At 38.9% G+C, this 22,379-nt stretch overlaps 1 protein-coding gene across 4 annotated transcripts in view; it reads right to left on the reverse strand.

The window, feature by feature from the left end:
- Positions 1-22,379, reverse strand: part of GLG1 (golgi glycoprotein 1) — a 147,695-nt gene that overhangs the window by 46,120 nt on the left and 79,196 nt on the right. For all 4 annotated transcript variants that reach the window (XR_006211929.1, XR_006211930.1, XM_042969590.1 and 1 more), the window contains exons 2-4: positions 14,390-14,422; positions 3,811-3,897; positions 230-445 (exon numbers count right to left, since the gene is read on the reverse strand). Coding sequence is in view for 2 of the 4 variants with exons in the window: in XM_042969590.1 (XP_042825524.1) it covers positions 230-445; positions 3,811-3,897; positions 14,390-14,422 (336 nt within the window). In the remaining 2 variants the exon portion in view is untranslated. The remainder of the gene's footprint in view (positions 1-229; positions 446-3,810; positions 3,898-14,389; positions 14,423-22,379) is intronic.

The following is a 22,379-nucleotide window of genomic DNA, read 5'->3' on the forward strand; positions in this document are numbered from 1 at the left end:
GAAGATGACACTACTCTTGGCTGATATTAATTCCTCTGCTTCCCCACACAGTACTGAAACACAAACAAACGAAATACATTCACAGGTTAACGAGCCTTAGATCTGAGGGCTGTCTGGACCTCTACTTCAAGGCCATCTCCAGCCCTAAATTTTTCCCGTGCCAGTTATACAACACTTTACATTCATCAAGTTTGCAGGACCCCTTTGGTGAAGCCAGTATAGTAGATACCTTTTCTCCAAGCCGAATACTGCCACATTTCAGAATGTTGATGTCATTTTTGCAGTCATCCATGAAGCCACAGATTAGACGGTAATCACTGAAAATGATGGCCGTCATCTTGGTGATGTATTGGTGACACTGGTATTCAGTGATATTGCCTCGGTGATCCACCAAGCAGGAAACCAAGTAACCTTTTCCAACTGGTTCATCAGCACATTCTTTAATCTGCTCCAAAGAAAGTGGCTGTTTTACACAAGTATTTTATTTTCCTATCATGTAACTTTTATAAAAGAGAGAATGTGTGATATTTTCTTATTGATTTCCCATCTCTGTATTTGGGAGAAAAAGAGGAAAACACTTAGAAATACATTTATTTTAAAGAAAATAGTGGCGGGCATATTCAGATCGTTGTACTCTCTAGGAAATACCCGCGAAATGTGTTTTGCAAGAAATTTTTACAATTTCAGCTTTATTGAGATATAAATAAAAAGAGCTTCTAACATCTACAGCTTCAGAATGGCTGTACTGAAAAGTTCCTTTATCCACGCAAAGAAGGCAATGGACAGTGAGATTAATCTGGGAAACAGGTCTGGAAAACAGGTGCAGAAGTGAAGTCTAGTACCATGTCCCAAGTCAAGCTACACAGCAAACCATTACTGTCAGGGAAAACTAATGGCCAAAAGGAGGGAGGCAGGAAGGCATAATATTACTTCTTGACATGACATTAATGTGTTCTGAATTAACTGTGGATTTGGACATGTGTTTTTGAACTTTAGTAGAGTCCCAGCTTCGCCACTGTGGTCTGGAACACAAACATGTTTAAAATGATGCTCAGTGCAGTCTGGCAAAAAGTCTGAGAAGGGGAAGGCCACTGCAAATCTAATTTGGGTGGTTTAGACAACATGTTCTAGAGGATCAAGCACAGAGTAATTCCACATGGTTACTGTTCCTGCAAAGTGCATCCCAAACCACAAGTGCTAATGAAGCAAACTAGCCAAAAAATGCTGAAATTCAGTCCTAAAAGAGTAAAATCTACTTATAGGGTTGTAAGCTTGAATTATAAAATGGGGAAAGTTGTTTGCAAAAATCCTACTGCATTTGAAGAAATTAAAAACAAACAAAAATGGTAGTTTTGACAAGAGTAAGGGGCCCAAATGTAAATGTTTATTTTTACTATAAATGGGAAGAGAATGTTTTACTGGTTTTTTGAAACCAATAGAGACCATTCTCTACTATCACACTTATCATAAATATGTATAGAGGGCAAAACAAATACACCACACACACATCATCCTATAGCCCACTAGGTCTCTTCATGTCTAATTCTTTTATCAAATCCAGATCAAGTCAGACACTCTGTTCAAGACAGAAGACTGTTTACTTTTAAAGAAGCAAACTTGAGAATTTAAGTAAATAGTCTCACTCTGGCTTCAAGAGGCAGCAGAGACCTTCAACAATCAAGATGAATGCAACTCTTTCAACTTAACCCTGAGTTTTTTTGTTTTTTTTTTTTTTTTTTTTTTGTTTTTGTTTTTTTTTGGGAGATGCCTAAAAAAGAGGGTCATGAATGTATTTCCAGGAAAAAGGCTTGTTTTGTTTTGAGTAAAACAAAAGTTTCAAAAGTGAAAGGAAGGCATTTGTAATTCAACCAATGAAAAGCCTGTGTAAGAACACAAAACCAGTGGCAGACACCTGGGTTTTAAAACTGAATAAAGTGCAAGAGTTCAATACAGCCCTTATACTGGGCAATCAAGTTTATAAATCTGAAGAAAAGCCAGGAGCACATTTTGAACTGGAGCCCCAATAAGAAAATAAATGTGTATTTAGCTTTAATCACTTGAGATTTTACTGAAGCACAGAGACTGAGTACCTATTTGTATTTTAGTTCACCACCAGTTACAATAGGGCATGGTGTTTGATTCAGAAGATTATGCTTTCCTTCAGCCATTCCATTGGCTAGAAGTTTAATAAGACAGAAGGAAAATTTCTAAGATTAACAGCAAGAACCGCAATAAATCATCAACATATTTATGAATGGGAGTAAACTCTGAAGCGGCTGGGGAGCAGATTCATAAGGTGCCATTAGAAAAATGCTGCTGTCACTCTGTTTTTGACATGAAGCAGGAGGAAAGCAGGAAGCAAGCAGTATTTGCTTCAACTACAGAGTAAATAAGTTGGGTTTGCAATTTGCAGGTATTCTTGTGATGCTGTTTTTCTCCTTGCAAATAGGATTGCAAGAAAGAAGATAGGAGAGAGATGCAGAATAAAACATTTTGTTGGCAATTAGGTTCTTCCTGATTTTAATTTTCCGGATTCCAGTATAATCTCCCTCCTAGGGAAGGATAAATTCCGATTTTTACTTGAAATCTTTGACAAAACCACAACACCCCAAAAGGTTACAAGAGAACCATTATTACATACCCATTATAAGAAAACCAATTATACGTATATATATCTTTTATAAGCCAGCCAAGAGTGAAATTATTCTGATGAATATGCAGAGACTCTGGGCAAAATTTCCACAAGGCAATCAAAGTGGTATAAACAGCTAACCATATAGCTAGCTAAGGGACTATGAGGTGTGCAATACTAAAGCCGAAGCCCAATGTTTTCAAAGATACGCTATTCTGTTCTGAAGCCCCAAGGTAACTATGAAGAAGGCTAACTGCTTTAAAAGAATAAAACATATCAGATCCAGTATTAGAAGGTGTGAGGAAGCAAACAGATTCTAAACAGGGTCCCGTAATGATGTAATTGAGGAACAAAGCTGAGGGCTTATCTGGTTGGAAGAGGGTGGTCCTGCTAAGAACTCTTAGAGCTAAGAAAGTGGTCCTGAATTGAGTCATCAGTAGGGTAGTTTGAGGGCAGATCTAGATGTTGCAAAATGTACAATTATTAACTTGAGGTGGAAAAACAGCAACTGTTCTTTGTGATTCTTATACTTCAGTATGCAGAAATCTCTGGCTTTTTGAAATTCCTATCACTGATTCCAAAAAATAAAATAAAAATTTCAATACCACAATTTTCACTAATATCATCTGTTGAACCAAGACAGTTGAAAAGTTTCCCCAATTAGCACCCATACAATGCTATACTATTTTCATTATTTTTATTTTTATACTCAACATCTAACTAAAACAACATACACAATCCTTCCACAAACCTTTTTAATGCTAACTCCTATTATTTGAAGCATATGCCTCTGTGGTCCAATTGATCCAAACGTGTAACTCAGAAACGTTGATAAGCCTCTTGGGGAGACCATTTTGATATGCTTCAGACATCAGCAGATTGTAAAAAGTGTGACCGCAGCACTGATGACAGAGGCAGTTGTGTCCTCCATCTGGGGACCAACGGAGCCTGATTTCCAATGTGTCTGAATCAATAGCGTCCTACTATAACTGTAGGTGAATACAGGAGGCTAGTTATACTCCCCACTGCAGTGGCCTCTCTCAGACAATGTAGTTGTGAATTCCAAGAAAAGTAAAGTAACTGAGTCAGTTATTCCTCCCTTAATGACTGGTCTGGTCAACAGATGTAATTTTCTCTTCTAAGCCATTAAATACCCACAAAATTCTGTCACAACCTACCTCTGATATGGTAGATTTGCAAACCTCTCTGGCCACAGATTCAAATTTGGGGTCTGTAGTTAGATTCAGCTTGTAATTCCACAACAACTAGGTATAAGAGAAAAAAAACAAACAAAACACTGCAGTTAAAATAGTATGAAATTTTCCATCAGTGGTTACCGTAAGTGACAAAAGTCCATTACACAGAGTCAGATAAAAGCATATTCAGTTAATGAAAAGTAAAGTAAGAGGGGTGCCTAGCTGGCTCAGTCAGTAGAGCATGCAACTCTTGGTCTTGGGGTTGTGACTTTGAGCCCACGTTGGGTAGAGATGACTTAAAAAAATTAAATCTTTAAAAAAAAAAGAAAAAGAAAAGTAAGATAAAAATGTCATTTTGTTTACAGATAAAAGGGAAAAAAAATGAGGGCACCTGGGTGGCTCAGTTGCTTAAGTGTCCTACTCTTACTTTTGGTTCAGGTCATGATCTCACAGTTGGTGAGTCTGAGCCCCTCATCAGGCTCTGTGTTGATGGCTTAGAGCCTGCTGGGTTTTCTGTCTCTCTTCTCTGGGCCTCCCCGGTTCACGTAGGCACATGCACACATGCTCTCTCTCTCTTTAAAAAAAATGTGCAGACAAGGGCACCTGGATGGCTCAGTTGGTCCCACTTTAGCTCAGGTCATGATCTCACAGCTCGACTTGAGAGTTCAAGCCCCATGTCGGGCTCTGTGCTGACAGGTCAGAGCCTGGAGCTTGCTTCAGATTCTGTGTCTGCCTCTCTCTCTGCCCCTCCCCTGCTCACCCTCTCACTCAAAATAAATAAACATTTAAAAAAATGTGCAGACAAAATAAAATATTACCACTCAGACATACTTATTTTTTCACTTAAGAACAGTTTTTTTTAAGTCAAGAAAAAACTGCAATTAGTATCTCTGGTAAGGTTTTCAGAGAAAACATTAATAAAGTTGTACAAGCTAAATTTTATTAAGCCTATTAAAAGTATAACCCTGAAGCTGAGATTTGGTAGCTTTAGTTGCAGATTTCACAATCCACGGTGCTTTCATAGATCAGTTTTATGAAGGAGAGATGCCCAGAATCTAGTTTCCTTTATTCCTTTAAAATTCCTTTCCTATCTCTATTCCTTTAAAATTGTCCCTTGTCTTGACATATACACCATAAGGTCTACTTTACACAACTGTTTTAACATGTTTTAAACTGCAAAATATCTAAAGCCATTACTGTTCACAGGTGAGGGCTTAATATTACCTTAGCTTTGCAGCTTTACTTAAAATTTTTCCAATATATGATACATTTTCTGAAAAGTAGCCAAAAGGAGCCCTTATTCTAGGCTCAGCTGGAGAGACAGAGCAGGGACTTTGTAGGATGCTGAAAATGGAGAGATTGGGGGAGGGAGAAGCAGTTCACAAGTCTTTTTCCTATATTCCAAGACTAAACAATGCACTCAATCACTCACTGATTCACTCAAACATCTGGTTAGCACTTATGATCTACCACACAAGTCTAAACTCAAGGTCTTCATAGGCTATTACAGGAAATAGAAAAAAATGTTCTGAGTATGTACCGTTTTAGGAGCTGGGAGTTAAAACAAGAGGAGAAAGACAAAGACTGTCCAGTGGTGGCTATGGTCAATGGCAAAGTACTGCAAGTATTTGATTAACAGCAACACAACGTACCACAACAGTACAGGGAAGGAGTACCCGAGACTGCGTTGGGGCATTTGGTCCAGTAAAGTTTGCCATAGAAAGTGCTATCTAAGACAAAACCTGAAACACAAGCAGTTAGCCATAGTAAAGGGGTAAGGAGAAGACTATTTTATTAGGTAAACGAAACAGGATGCACAGAAGCTCGCTGAAAGTGATGCAGGGCATGCCAGAGGAACGCGAGTCCAATGGAAGACTGACTCTGGAGAGGCAGCCCAAGGCCAGATCATAAACCCCTAATAAGCTATGTCTGAGCTCCAACCTGAGAATAACAGGGAGTCACTAAAGGGAAAGGGAATGACATGACCAGATCTGCTTTTTAGAAGGAGAACAGTCTTATATAACCTGTGTTAGGAACAATACAGAAATAAGCAGTTCATTCTGTATAGGAATACTAAAGAAAATTTTGTGAATAAGTAAAACATGAAAAATGAGTGGGATTTCTGCTCCTCTTCTCGCAAAAAAAAAAAAAAAAAAAAAAAAAGCCAGCAAAAAGCTCTAATCTCTCGACTCTCATCAATAAGTGAGTTTTTAGAAAAAAAAAGGAGTAGAATCTGGCCACCATCTATAACAAAATCTCTAAGAGGACGAACTTCTGCCTTGTTCAGCACAGTGTATGCCCAGTGCCCTGAAGAGGGAATGATGGAACACACAGGTATCAACAAATATTTGTTTAATAGATATACAAAAGAACAAACTTATACCATTATGAGTGACAAGTTCAAACAACAGGACATATGAGGCCAAACTGAGAAGGGGTATAACAGAAGCTTAGCTCTAACTGAAGAAATCTTGGGCCTCCTGGTTCCTCACAAGCAAAGATGAATCCAGTGAATCAAAAGACAAGGTCAGAATTTAGACAAACACATTTTACAATTATCTATTAATTCAGTCCATACTACTTGGTCATTAAACTTTATATTTTAAAATTAAAGCAACATTCTTCTTTTAAAATTAAGAACATTCTAATATTCTGTATGTATATCTAACCAAAGATAGATTAAAAATTTCCCTCCTTATTGAGTGACTTGTAGCCGACTCAATGCCATTTCTTTCAGAAAGAAAGAAAGAAAGAATGAGAAAGAGGGAAAGAAAGAATGAGAGAAAGAGAGAGAGAGAAAAAGAAGAAAACAGAAAGAGAGAGAGGAAGGAAGGAAGGAAGGAAGGAAGGAAGGAAGGAAGGAAGGAAGGAAGGAAGGAACAAGCAAGCAAGAAAAGCTGTCTGATAGCTCAAGGATTTAGAGTAAACAGCAAGAAATGACAGAAAAATTATAAAATACAAACCACAGATTGCTTCCTTACTTTTATGCAAACTCAGATGTCCCATGATGGGCTAGAAACTGATTTTTTATCAAAGCCATTTAAATAATCACTTAGATCTTCTGAAATGTCTTTAACTTTTAATTTGGCACCCCTCATCCTTTATTTTTCTTTCTTTTACTTTGAGAAAGAATTCACATACTATAAAAGCCACCACTTTAAAGTGTACAATTCAGTGGTTTTCAGTGTATTCAGAGGTGGTACAACATCACCATTTTCTAATTCTAGGACACGCTCATCACCCCAAACAGAAACCCTACACTCACTTTGTCACTCCTCATCCTTCCTGCTCCCATTCTTTGGCAACCATTAATCTATTTCCTGCTCTTTTATATTTTAAAGTTTATTTATTGGGGCACCTGGGTGGCTCTGTCAGTTGAGCACGACTCTGGCTTACATCATGATCTCATGGTTCAATGAGATTGAGTTCAATCCCCACAAGGGACTTGCTACTGTCAGCACGAAACCCACTTTTGGATCCTCTGTCCCCACCCCCCTCTCTCTCTGCCCCTCCCTTACTCGTGCTCTCTCTTTCAAAAAGAAACAAACATTTAGAAAAAAAAGTTTATTTATTTGAGGGGGGAGGGGCAGAGAGAGATGGGGGGGTGGGATGGAGAGAATCCCAAGCAGGTTCCACCCTGTCAGCACAGAGCCCTCCTTGGGGCATGAACCCACGAATCGTGAGATAAGGACCTGAGCCAAAATCAAGAGTCATTTAACCAAATGAACCACCCAGGCACCCCCTGCTCTTTTATTTTTAACATGACCTAGTAATGATTATTACTCTAAGTAGAAAGGGAATTTAGCACACGAAGCCACCAGTATCTTTTCCTCTAGAAAACACACATTGCACACTTCATTACTGACAGTGGATTACTCATACCATACTTGACAAATGTCCTCTCCTGAGTGGTTATAATCAACTAAGAAAAATAAGTGCAACTGACAATAAGTGCTATCAGTTAGCAGAATGCATTTCAGCTTCAACTTTCTTAAACATAAGATGTTCACTTTTAATTCATCTACATACCCATCTCCCTCACCGAGACACATATTGAGTAACTGCTATAATCTGGAATCCAGCTAGGTGACAAAATTGAGAAGAATGAAGGAAAAAAGCCACCGTCTCGGCATTCAAGGAGCTCAACCACAGGAGCCAAAAGATTTGAAAGAGTCAGACTGAGAAGAAAATAAATATATATATATATATATATATATATATATATATATATATATATATATATATAGTGATAAATCTGATACCAGATGCATGCAGAAGATATTATGGGAATACAAAGGAAGAATACAGCTCAGTGAATGTGGAGGAAGGGCAGGTGTGGGAAGCAAAGACCAAGTTATACTGGGCTTGATCCCCAAGAATAAGAAGGAATTTTGTCAGGTGGGAGATTGAGGTTCTAGGAGTACAAAGCTAGAGAGCACAGAGAGCGCAATAATAACTTCTGGGGACATCCACAGTTCAGAACGGCTGCAGTTGAGGGATGAAAGCTGGGGCTGGCAGGTGGCAGGCAGGGGTCAGATCACACTGTGTATTAGAGCTCACATTAAAGAATGCGTATTTTACCTTACTAGAAATGGGAAGCTAATCAACAATTTTAACCAGAGAACTCAAAAGCTTAACTCTGGTCACAGTGCAGAGAAGGGCAAGACGAGGGGAGGTTAGCAGACCAGTTAAAAGCCATGTACTGCTGGCTGGGAGAAGATGCGATGTATCTGAGGTATTTGGGATAATGACAAGTTTTGGGTATGGAGGGTGAAGCAAAAAGCTTCCTTCACAGCCAAGCTCCTTGAAAAGTATAGCTCATTTTATCCACTTCCTCTTCCATTCATCTTACAACTTTTACATCTTGTTTAGTTGAATAAGTAGTTAAAAAATCAAAACAAGCAGTTTCCGGACAAGTCCTTTTCTGAAGTCCTACCAACTCCCCAGAGACAAATATTTCAAATTCCTTTTGCTGATTTTTTTTTTTTTTACAGAAAGTACCTCTACAATTTTAAACTACCTAATTAACTGCTATTTCTTGATTTGTTAGTTTTAGATATTCTGTAGTATTCTATAAAACTTTATATGGTAAAAGACAAGGAATGAACTTCTATATACTTCTTCCTGATCCCAATTCTCCCAGTATAGTTAAATCATAATGTCAGATGGTGAGTATTTACATTAGTGATGCTATACAAAAGTATACATGCTGAGCTATATAGAACATTATTATTTCATTCCTTCCACTTATAGTCTGTCACAGAGTTAACAGTCATTTATTTCATGGGCCTATTTTTCTCCATGGTCATTACCAATTAATCCCCAATCTCTAACTGGAAAAGTAGAGAGTTTGGTTCTAGAAAGGACTATGAGGCAGAGTAAAAATGTGAAGTCAGCAGTTGGGAGCATGGAGTTCTGTGGAAAGGAGTAGGCTAGATAAAAGACAGGAACCACACACTGTCACCAGAGAACACAGGTGACAGGACAGGAACCAGACAGGAACCACACACTGTCATCAATTGCGCCAGGGAAACCCTGGCGGCAGTCTGCTTAGTCATCTGTGTGTTCTCTCCAGATTAACAGCTCAGGTGTGAGAAGAAAAGACTCGCAACGGGCACAGGGAGGAGCCTTGGCTTAGAAGACTCATGCCCCGTGGGAACCACTATCTCTTATAACAACCCTCTGGGCAAAGTTTTCAGGGTCTCTGCAAGGGACACACTCAGGTATGAGTCACCGCTTCAGGGAAGCCCCAAGTACGGCACCCCTATCGAGTAATTACAATTCACTTACAGTTCTTTCGGGTCCAAACAGAATGTACCATTTAGGATCATTTTCATCATGACCTATACTGCCTTAAAGCTTAGTCAGTATTTTACTACTACCAGACCACCAGAGATCTGAGTTACATAGTGAGTAGAATTCAAATTCTCACGAGGAAAGGGAAAGGGTTTTATTAACCTTTCACTCACAGGACTATTAAAATAAGCTGCTATAAACATTCTTGAAATGACACACAAACATTCCTGTTGAGTTAATAAATATCTGGAAGTGAAATGGTTGTATCATGTATTATGCTTATGTTCAGCTTTAGTACGTAAATGCTAAGCAGCTTCAAAAGTAGTTATACTAATTTACATTATCACTATCGATGCATGAAAATTTCCTTATTCCATAGTCACATCAATCCTTGGTACTGATACCATCCGTCTTTACAATTCTGGCAATTTATCTAATGGTGAATCACTGAGGTTTTAATTTCCATTTCCCTGATTACTAATGAGGTTGAGTACCTTTTCATGTATTTATAGGTCATTCAACCATCATCTTTAGGAAATGGATGTTCAACTATCTTACCCATTTTTCTTTTTTTTTCCTTTTTTAAAGATTTATGTATCTAAGTAATCTCTACACTCAATGTGGGGCTCGAACTCACGAATTTGGAGATCAAGAGTCGCATGCTCTTCCAACTGAGCCAGGCAGGTACCCTTCCTTTTTCCTTTTTTTTTTTAAATGGCTTATCTCAAATTTATCCATCCAATAGTTATGTTGTATTTTATCTTATGGCATAATTTCTATTTTAAAAGTCACTTAAATTAAAAAGAAAAACAAACTGAACCACCAAAAAACAGTTCACTCATTTCTCTCATCCTTTGTCCCACTCCCCTAACCACCACCAATCTGTTCTCTGTAACTATGAGCTTAGTTTATTTAATTTTTAAATTTATTTAGATTCAGCACAGAAGAGGGAGCATCCAGTGTTTTTGTTTTTGTTCTTTTTTTAAAAGAAATCCATACAAACATTTACTCTATCCCTGCCCAAGGGTGGAGGAGAAGGGGTCAGGGCACTACTGGGGCTACAGGCCTTTGCAGACAGCCCTTGGGGGAGGGTGGGGCTCCTGCAGGAACAGTCCAGAGGCCAGTAGGCCTTGTGGGGCAGGGTCTGGAAAGCGAGACCCTGAGGGCTGACACAGGAGCCGGCTTGGCTCCCAGAGGTCACAGAGTCCAGGTGGGTTTGGGGGGGTACCAGTTCCCCGGCTCTGGCCCAGGCCAGGATGGACTCTCAGTCTTGGTGGCTGCTGAGGTGCCAGGTCCCCCAACTCCCCGCCAACAAGAGGGAAGGCAGCGCCCGGGTCTTCCTCCTCTGGGTGGAAGACGACAACTGTGCAAGTCCCTGGGTTCAAATTACAAATAATAAAAACAACAATATAAAATTTAAGAAAAAATTTAATATTTGAGACAGAGATAGCGCACGAGCGGGGGAGGAGCAGAGAGAGAAGGAGACACAGAACCCTAAGCAAGATCCAGGCTCTGAGCTGTCAGCACAGAGCCCAACATGGGGCTCAAACCCACAAACCGTGAGATCATGACCCTAGCCAAAGCTGGATGCTTAACTGACTGAGCCACCCAGGCACCCCAACAATATAAAAATTTAAAAGACAGCCCCTGTCCCAAACACCCACAACTAGCCTGCCTGGCCTGATCCCCACCTCCAGCAGGAAAGAAGAGGCAGGGACAGGAGGCCTCGCCAGGCACTCAGCAGAGCTCACTGGGTTTCACTTTATTTTTTTTTATTTTTTTATTTTTTTTAAATTTTTTTTTTCAACGTTTTTTATTTATTTTTGAGACAGAGAGAGACAGAGCATGAACGGGGGAGGGGCAGAGAGAGAGGGAGACACAGAATCGGAAACAGGCTCCAGGCTCCGAGCCATCAGCCCAGAGCCTGACGCGGGGCTCGAACTCACGGACCGCGAGATCGTGACCTGGCTGAAGTCGGACGCTTAACCGACTGCGCCATCCAGGCGCCCCACTGGGTTTCACTTTAACATAACGTTAAAAAAAAAAAAAACCACAACAAAAAAAACCCATAATGTTTAGCATTATTTCACTTCAGCATAATGCCTTTCAAAGGTCCCACCATGTTGTCACAAATGGCAAGATTTCATACTTTTTTATAGCTGAATAATAGTCCACTGTATATATATCACATTTTCTTTATTCATTCATCCATCAATGGACACTTAAGTTGTTTCCATGTCTTGGCTACTGTAATGCCGTAATGAACATGAAGGTACACGTATCTTTTCAAGTCAGTGTTTTCATTTTCTTGGAATAAACACCCAAAAGTGAATTTCTGGATCGTATGATGGCTCTATTTTTAATTTTTTGAGGAGCTCTATGCTATTTTCCATAGTGACTGCACCAATTTACATTCCCCCCAACAGTGCATGGGGATTCCCTTTGCTCCACATCCTCACCAGCACCTGGTATTTGTAGTCTTTTTGATAACAGCCATTCTGACAGGTGTGATTGTAATCTCTAATTACTGACTGGTATTATTTTTTCCTTAAATGTTTATTTAAAAACACAAAACAAAAACAAAACAATAAATCCATCTGGTCCTGGAGTTTTCTTTATGGGAAGATTTTTACCTCCAGATTCATTTTTTCAAAGTAAATACAGGTTACTCAGATTTTCTACTTCTTCCTGTGTTAGTTTTGGTTAAGTTTGTTTTTTTAGGAATTTGCCCACTGGGTAAACATTTTCAAATGCATTGGCCTAAAAACTGTTCATAACTAATCTTATCTCTTGCTTGACAACACTAACTCATTCCAGAACTCCCTATTAGGTGGAAAGTTGTTTAATTTTTAAAATTTGTTCCATTAACTTTAATGGGAAAAATTATAATGCATCCTATTCTGACCCAAAAGTGGATTACTTTGCTAGTACTGCCATCAAAATACCACAGACTTGGTGTCTTAAACAACAGTGATTTATTTTCTCACAACTCTGGAGTCTGGAGGTCTGAGATCAAGGTGTTGGCAGTACTGATTTCTTCTGAGACTTCTCTCCTTGGCTTGTAGATGGCCATCATCTTTTTGTATCTTCACATGGTCTTCCCTCTGTGTCTATGTCCTAATCTTCTCTTTTTATAAGGACGTCAATTCTCCTGTTTTCTGTATACTATTTGGCCCCTATTCAGTAGTGTCAAATCCTTCCTAACCCCCAAAACCTTTTGGGGTTCTAGGGCACAGATAAGCTGCTTTCTGGGATTTCCCCTATGGCAGATATTTTATTCCCAATCTTATGCTTTATAAATAATGCCACAACAAATACTATCTTATAGACACATCTGAATCCATTCTTTTAAGTGTAACTATACACAAATTCTTCGAAGTAAAAATGCTAGGCCAAAGAATATACACGTTTTAAGTTGACTGCTTTATAAAGAAGTTTTTCATATTTATAGTCCTATCCATAGGCTAGAGAGGTATTTAGCCACTTTTTCTTTTATACTTCAAGGGACCTAAAGTCTTTGTAGAAACTACTCAACCTTTCCATTATGGCGTGGAAGGCAACCAAAGACAGTATATGTAACTGAATGTGCGTGGGAGCATTCCCATAAAACTTTATGTGTAACAGTGGTTTGGATTTGGCCAATGGGTAGCAGTTTGCTGATTAGTGGGCTAGAGAGCTTAAATCCCCATATTCCCATCAATACTGTGTACTTATTAATTTTTTTATATTTGCTAATCAGATGGGTGAAAACAATGCACTTATTTGTCTTTTAATTTTCACACTTTTAACTATAAGAGAGAATCAACTTTTTCATTATTTACTGGACATCTTTTTCTTTACCTGTGAATAGTATATAAATATCTGTTGCCTGTGTCTATTAACAGCGCTTTCTATTAAAGAATATAGGCCTTTTTATCGGTGTTGCAAATACTTTTTCATAATATACCTAACATTTTTGAAGGAAAAATAAAATCTTTTGAGTTTGTTTAATGCAATCAAATTTACCAATCTTTTTTTACAAATATAGTTCTTAATGTTCTGTCATGTTTTAAAACACCTTCCTCGTGTTCATGTTTTCTTCTAGTACTCCTGTGGTTTTATTTTTACTTTGAATCTCTGACCTATCTACACATTCTTTAGAATAAGCAGTCAATCTAAGCAGCTAGCCTGCTTCTCTGCTCTTACATCTGCCCTCCAAACTGCCTTCTACACTGTGACAGTGATTTCTTCCAGCACTGTCAGATACAGGACTACTCACTCCTCTTTTAAGACCCAACTCAAGTCTCATTTCCACTTTTAAGTCTTTCCTGACATCAATCCCCCCTGAGCAAAATTCACTTTTCTTTCCGCTAACTCTAATACAGGCCTCCGTCTTCAAGGTGTTCACTTGTAGGTGCCTGTAGTTTCTATCACAGTGTACGGTACATAGTATGTGACTGTATTATGACTGAATAAAACAACTTTAAAATATGGAATTCTAAAGTTGTAAACTTGATAAGCAGAGAAACAATTATTTTCATATGGTAGCTATAACTGAAGTAAAATTTAAACTTAAGTACATAAATATTATTTGACAAAACCTGCTGGTTTCTAGAATGGAAGGATATTTGCAGATTTACCATGATCCTTAAATAAGGCCGATCATCGTGGTTAAGATGGAGGCAATCTAAGAAGACATAATATTTCTCAGAATAACAGGAAAAGCATCCTGAACCTGTCACACATATAAAGCATATACAGTGAACTCTGGAAAATCCATACTTACATGATTGCAGTCTGAAGAAATCTCATTTTCAGGCTAAAAGGGGGAAGAAAAAGACAAAGTTAAAAAAAAAACAACTCAAGTTTTCAAACACCACCAAAATAAACTCAAAACAAGAAATGTGAATATTTAACTGAATATGCTTCTTCAATTTAAGAAGGAAAATGGGGCTTATATATCTTTTAGATAGCTGGGGAGAAATATACCAGAAAAGGAGATGAGACATAACCTCTTCGTAATCAATGGTTTGATCTGAAAATAGGGACAGGGGAGAATAAAGTACTAAAGAAACAAAGCTATAGGGACATCAGGATCCTTACAGAACACTTCATAATTCTGAAAGCTAAAGAAAATCAGGCACAATACAAGTGTCCTTTCTAAAGTTAGATATCTTAAAAAAACAACACAAAACAAAACAGACTTATTAAAGAGGGCAGGGGCACCTGGGTGGTTCAGTCGGTTAAGCATCCAACTGTGGATCAGGTCATGACTTTGCAGTTTGTGAGTTTGAGCCCCGCATCAGGCTCTGTGCTGACAACTCAGAGCCTGGAGCATGCTTCTGATTCTGTGATTCCCTCTCTCTGCTCCCCTACCCCGATCACTGTCTGTCTCTGTCTCTGTCTCTCTCTCAAAAATAAATACATATTAAGAAAAAAATTTTTAAAGAGGACAAAGAAGGTCCATCAAATGATTTAAAAACTAGTCTTATGCCACCACTAGGTGAAGTGAGGTCATGGGTACATAGGACCTCTATGTAACTTCTTGGGAGCCTATAATCTTGCAAGTATATCATTTAAAATAGAAAGTTTTTTAAAAAATAGAAATTATATATATAGTCCCATGACTATATGTGCTCTGCAAAACCAGGTACATGTACCAGAAGTAAAATGAACTTTCTATTCCATAATTTAAAAAGTAAGCTAGGTTATGCTTAATGTTACATAACGGCAATACACATATTTAGTTTCCTTGTTCGTGCCTTTAAAAAAGATACAATTGTAAGACAATACCATTTCATTTGAGTTTCCATAGCATTCCAAACTGTTCAAAGGAAGGGAATTCTGTGCACCTTCTATGAAATATCACCAAAGCAGGTCCTAAAAGATGCCATTTTCAAAATAAAAAGGTTCTCTCTATTCACGGATAGAGATAAGGCAATAAATAGTAAATATTAACAAGTCAAGCAGCCACAACTAGCATCAATCACTTCAGAAAGAAAAAGTTTTCTAGGGAACTACTAATTCCACTGTAGAATTTAATAGGCATTGACACTAATATAAAAACTTGTTTTTGTACTTATTCATAAAATATGATAACTGACTTTAATTAGGTGTGCCTGGGTAGCTCAGTCGGTTAAGCGTACGACTCTTGATTTTGGCTTAGGTCATGATCTCACCGGGACTGAGCCCCGAGGTGTGCTGTCAGCGCAGAGCCTGCTTGGGGGTCTCTATCTCCCTCTCTCTCTGACCCTCATCTCCACGTATATACACTCTCTCTCAAAATCAATAAACACACACACACACAAAAGGAAAAGTGACTTTAATTAGATTCCTAGGTAATCATAAAATTACAACATACCATCTTTGGACTGTTCCCCCACTTGTCTACATAAAAACAGGTAATGCCTTTTTGGGGGGGCTTTCTAGTCTCAGAAATCAGCCTCTATACTATGACTGAAACTAGCTTAACTCTGCTCCCTCCACTTCAATCCCAAGTGCTTGTCTTACATCTCTTAACAGTTTATTATTAGCAAGAAAGCTTTATTTTGTTTAGGCAGCTTTCTGCCTTATCCTGTTTTAATCTATCCCTTAAATATTTTCCAATCAATCAGCAATTCTTGCTCTTTCTCAAACAAAGCACAAAGCCAATTAGTAACACTATCATTTCAACTAGTATTCATTTCTACTACACAATAACTTTGGATTAAAGGGGCATTCTTGAGGGGGGCCAGCCGGCTGGCTCAGTTAGTAAAGCATACGACTCTTTATCTCAGGGGTTGTGAGTTCATGCCCCATGTTGAGCGCGCAGCTTACTTTAAAAAAGGAGCATTCTTTAAAAAAAAAAAAAAAATTTAACGTTTATTTATTTTTGAGACAGAGAGAGAGAGCATGAACAGGGGAGGGTCAGAGAAAGAGGGAGACACAGAATCTGAAACAGGCTCCAGGCTCTGAGCTGTCAGCACACAGCCTGACGCGGGGCTCAAACCCACGGACCGTGAGATCATGACCTGAGCCGAAGTCGGACGCTCAACCGACTGAGCCACCCAGGCGCCCCTAAAATAGGAGAATTCTTGAAAGAAATCCAGAGCATTGGAGCATTTTCAAAATAATTTATTTAAATAATATGCAAGTTGCTCATGGAAAAAGTGTTATGTTTACAGTTCACAGGACCTATACGAGCAAATTGACAGTTTTAATGGCTTGCTTCCCTACATTGGTAGACTGGATTATTTCCCCTAGTTTTTTACTCCTCTTTAATAGCATCTGATACCCACAACATTTGCTCTGTAACTCTGCACAGCCTCCTGCTGCGCAATGAGTATACACCCTGCTCCACTGATATAAGGCTAGGCTACTATTGACTTGCTTTAGCCAATGGGATTTTAAATAGACACAATAGAAGAGATTTTATTTACTTTTTAAAATGTTTATTCATTTTTTGAGTGAGAGAGAGAGAGAAAGAGAGCATGAGCAAGGGAGGGGCAGAGTGATGGAGACAGAATCCAAAACAGGCTCCAGGCTCTGAGATGTCAGCACAGAGCCCGCTGGCAAGCGGGGCTCAAACTCAGGAACTAGGAGATCATGACCTGAGCCAAAGTCAGACGCTTAACCGACTGAGCCACCCAAGCGCCCCAATAGAAGAAGTTTTAAATGTGCTTTTCACTCTCACACTCCTGCCATTTCCCAAGAGAAGAACACGTCCAGGCAGCTGCTAGTACAAGGAAAAGAGACATGTGCAGCAGACTTAAACCCTACCTATAGCCCAGAGCAGAGCCATCCTAAATGACTTGCAGAGCCATGGGCAAGAAAAGTAAGTATCTGTCATTATGAGAACTTGAAATTGAGGGAGATTGTTATGAAGAAAAAAAATGAATAATATACCTATCAAGCAAATGGAATAATAAAAATCTGAAATCCATTAAGCCACAATTGATAATAGCTACAATCTAATTTAGTGAATTATGTTAGTAAATACAGAGTACTATAGCCTTTTATGAAAGAAACACGTGAGCCACGGAGACACAAATGAACTGCACATTTGGAGCCCAGTGTTTCGTTTTCGTCTCTTTTGTCATCTTAATTTGCAATAGGCAATAAACTTATTTTTTTTTCTTTTTAGATTTAGTATCTCTTCCAAGAAAGAGAAGATGACAACATAGGAATGCTATAAGAACCAGGTTATGATTTGGGCGCATGGGTGGCTCAGTCAGTTGAGCACCCGACTCTGGCTTAGGTCATGATCTCTCAGTCCTTGAGTTCAGGCCCCACATGGGGCTCTATGTTAACAGCTTAAAGCCTGGAGCCTGCTTCAGATTCTGTCTGTCTGTCTGTCTGTCTCTCTCTCTCTCTCTGCCCCTCCTCCACTCATGCTCTGTCTCTCTCTCTCTCAAAAATAAACATTAAAAAAAAAAAAAAAAAAAAAAAAAAAAGAACCAGGTTATGATGTTAGGCCATTGAGACTAACAGAACTAAACAGCTATGAAGATTTTCTATGTATAATTGCAAATAATTTCAGAAATTTAAAAGGATCTGTAGAATCAAAGGTCATAGAGATGGTTCAGAGGAAGTGAACAGAGACCTATCTGCAAAATATAAAAAATAAAGTAGTATACCCAAACAGTGGGAACATGAATGCCAGCACAAAGTGACTCCAGAGGAAGTGTAAAAAGAAAATGCTATGGTTTAGCACGGCCATTTGATAAGACTCTAAAAGGCAAAAGTATCAGGGACCAAAAACAGATGTGGGTGCGGATGCAGGTTTGATTCTCAGACTGTACCACTCCCATGATGTCCCAATCAAATCACTTCATCAGACATAGTATGTATCTACTTCTGCAAAACTATAAATGCAGATAGGCTTGATTACCTTTAACCTAAGAAGATGAATCGCATAGAGAATAAAACCCAGAATTACTAAGGTAGAATAAGGCTGAGGATTTTTTGTTTACTTTGTTATCAATGACATAATACTCTGAAATTATCCCAAGAAATGAAGCAACAAGTAAATACTGGATAATTATGATGGACCCAAAATTGTGTGAGGGATTGTTGTGGGATACAGAAGAAAGATAAGACACTGTCTCTAACCTCAGGTGGTTTACAATCCAGTTGAAGAAATAAAATGGTGAAGTCATGCAATTAAGCAAGAACTGGGACTTGAGCTAGGCCTGAAAGATGAGACAAAGGAATGATTTCCATGGAGTACGCAGGGTAGATGATCCCCTAGAGCTCAAGAAGAAAATAAGAGAATCTCTCTTTACTTTTTTAATGTTTTATTTATTTTTGAGAGAGAGAGCAAGTGAGAGAGGGGCAGAGAGAGAAAGAGACTGAGGAACCGAAGCAGGCTCCATGCTGTCAGTGCAGAGCCCCACGCAGGGCTCAAACCCATGAACCTGCGAGACCGTGATCTGAGCTGAAATCAAGAGTCAGGTGCCCAATCGACTTAGCCAATCAGGCGCCCAGAGAACCTCTTCTTAAAAAAAAATCATCTTGGGGCGCCTGGGTGGCGCAGTCGGTTAAGCGTCCGACTTCAGCCAGGTCACGATCTCGTGGTCCGTGAGTTCGAGCCCCGTGTCAGGCTCTGGGCTGATGGCTCGGAGCCTGGAGCCTGTTTCCGATTCTGTGTCTCCCTCTCTCTCTGCCCCTCCCCTGTTCATGCTCTGTCTCTCTCTGTCCCAAAAATAAATAAAAAACGTTGAAAAAAAAATTAAAAAAAAATCATCTTTTAATTTACATTTTAAGGTTTTATAATGCATATATTAGAATACTTAAGGGGCACCTGGGTGGTTCAGTCAGTTAAACATCCAACTTCAGCTAAGGTCATGATTTTGCGGTTCGTGGGTTTGAGTTCCATGTCAGGCTCTGTGCCGACAGCTCAGAGCCTGGAGCCTGCTTCGGATTCTGTGTCTCCCTCTCTCTCTGCCCCTTCCCCGTTCGTGCTCTATCTCTCTCTCTCAAAAATAAAATTTTAAAAATTAAAAAAAAAAGAATATTTTATAAGTAACTATAAAATATTGTGGTATATGTAGTAATTTTTTCAAATGATAAAGAAGAACATGATCAAAATAGAGGATTAAGAACTGAAACCTTCCTTGTAACCAGTTTAGGAGTCCTATCCTCACTCTCTCCCCATTAAATCAGAGGCAAAGAGCAGGCTCCTAGCCTGTGGAACTATCAAATGAGACGGTGAGCTTTGTTATATTATTAGCTGCTCTCCATCATTCTAGAGACAGAACGGTGGACTTCAAAAGAAGTGTCTCTGGGGTGCTGCGGTGGCTCAGTGGGTTAAGCATCAGACTCTTAATTTCGGTTCAGGTCACTATCTCTTTGTTACAAGTTCGAGCCCTGCGTCGGGCTCTGCCCTTGACAGTGTGAAGCCTGCTTGGGATTCTCTGTCTCTTTGCCCCTCCCCAACTTGTACATGCACTCTCACATGGGCACTCTCTCTCACAAAAATAAATAAACATTAAAAACAAAAGAAGAAATAAGTGTCTCTTACATCGAGTGTTTCCTCATGGAAAATAAATTAATTGTCCTCTTGGCAATGGATCTGGGAGGAGAAAAATTTATGAAAAGCCTCATAAATAGCTGTTAATTTAATGACCAAACTTTGTAGAAGAGACTGCTGAAATTACATATATTAATATCGATAAAAAAAATTTATGAACAGAGGAAAGAGAAAAGGAGAGTGTGACACATCCCCTCAACCCAACACGGCAGTGACTGAAACAGAGAAAGAGCTCAAATAATGCTGAATGAACAATGTGGCAATAACACCATAAAGGAGATAAGCACTGAGTGCTTGGAGACATCGGCCTGACTCCAATAAAGAATGTCATGGATAGCAGGAAAAGGTAAAACTGTCACTTAACTGAGCTAGATGTCAAATTCATTTCTGACATGATGGACTGCAAGATAAATGGTTTTGTGTCCAATTTTACAGATGAAGATCTCAAAATCCAGAAAAACTGAGTAATGTGATCAAAGTACACTTCTAGGAGACAGCACAACAGGAATTTAAATAATGCTAATAAATGGCAACTAATGCTCACTGTGATGCTTTCAGTGTGATGCCTCCCAAAAAAGGCTCCATAAGGTCAGGTTGAGCACAATGACCGGTGGGGGATGGGGTGGAGGATCTTCAGGAGGTGCAAGAAAAAGAAAGGCAGACAGCATGAATAAACAGAACAAGTACTCTAGAATGATCTGACAGCCACATGATTAATTTACATGCAGGAAGCACAGGTAAGTAAAGGCTGGAGTAATTAGACCAACTATGAATCCAGAGTAGCCCTATAGTAACTACAGCAAGTTATAAAAAAAACTTTGCTTAGTTCACTTGGCCTTTCTAAATCAATGATTTAAATGTTTTGGGTATTACTGTACTCCAGTCTCCTTGTTGGGTAAGCAAAAGATGATGTAGTTGACTTTAAGGCTTAAAACTACTTGTCCTTCCTCTAAGCTCTGTGATTTCAAAATGGGTTTTAACTAAAGGGATACAATGACAAAAAAAAGACAACGGATTCATGAAAATATTCAGCTATAGAAGCTGTGTGATTTTGGTGTGTCACTTAACTTCTCCAGACCCCTGAGGACAGAACAGGGATTTCTTCACCTAGCATCATGAACTGACTTTAGGGGTGAGACTCTCTTGAAACTGAATACAAACTTTTGTGCGGAAGTATATTTTTCTGAGAATTCATAGCTGTCATAATAAATCTCACAAAGAGCCATAAGGCACCAAAAAATTAAGAAACAGTGGTCTAAGATGGTTGAGATTCTTTGCAGCTGTAGGAGGCTATAAGATGTGAGATGTGGAAAATAGAAATAGAAGTATTTATTGATTTCCATGTCTTTTAATGTGGGTAATCTGCATATTATGACTACAGTTTCCCAGTGCTTCATCTTAATCATTCTCTGCTGGCCAAAGCACAACAGGTTTCAGAATAAACTACTGAAAAGCCTGAGTCTGAATATTGTCAATTAAATCAACCATCACATTCACTTAAAAGGATGGTTTTTACAGAAAGTACAAGTCTGAACTCTGATTTCCCCAAGGTGAACAGGCTGAGTTAATGAGTCTGGCAGGAGAAATTGAAGGATTCACAAAACTTACTTGGAAGTTGTCCCAGTTTCTGAAATAGAAATGCTTGGGAGCTGGACTGTGTCTAAAATTTGGAACATTCTACAGTTAGACTGAAGTTGAACTACCCACCAGATCACACCTGGTACTAAATTAAGTGATAATAGACGCTGTTTATTAATCACCTGGGAGAAAACAAAGAAAAAATGTCAACAGTATCAGTGCTTTTATAGCCTTGCACAAATCTGAAGGCTGGGCAACAACCTGATGTCTCCCTGTGATTAGAAACAGTCTCCTACAATAGTAAGGAGATTCTTCTTCTGGGAGTTTGTTCATTAAGAACCCAGTAAAGTGCCAATCATATGAACAATTCATTTATTAACATGACCCAATCCACCTGCCTCCTGCCCACCAAAAAAAAAAAAGCAAACTCAATATAATACAGTTGGTAATAATTAAAGTCAGTTTTCTAGTCTTGGTGAACTTTCCGTGAGCGAGTGTAAACTGAATTTTAATCTTCTGTCAGATTCATAACCAAGTTCTTTTCAGTACATTATTCTGGCCAATGAGAATTAACTTTTCTTATTTGTACCCAGCGATTGCTGCTAAGTATTGTTTTTCCAAAAGGAAAGTGACTAGCATAGGCTTTGTGCCCTCCAACAATGCTTTACTGATTCACTAAAGAGTTGTG

The sequence above is a fragment of the Panthera tigris genome, chromosome E2, assembly GCF_018350195.1.
Source record: "Panthera tigris isolate Pti1 chromosome E2, P.tigris_Pti1_mat1.1, whole genome shotgun sequence".
Classification (NCBI taxonomy): domain Eukaryota; kingdom Metazoa; phylum Chordata; class Mammalia; order Carnivora; family Felidae; genus Panthera; species Panthera tigris.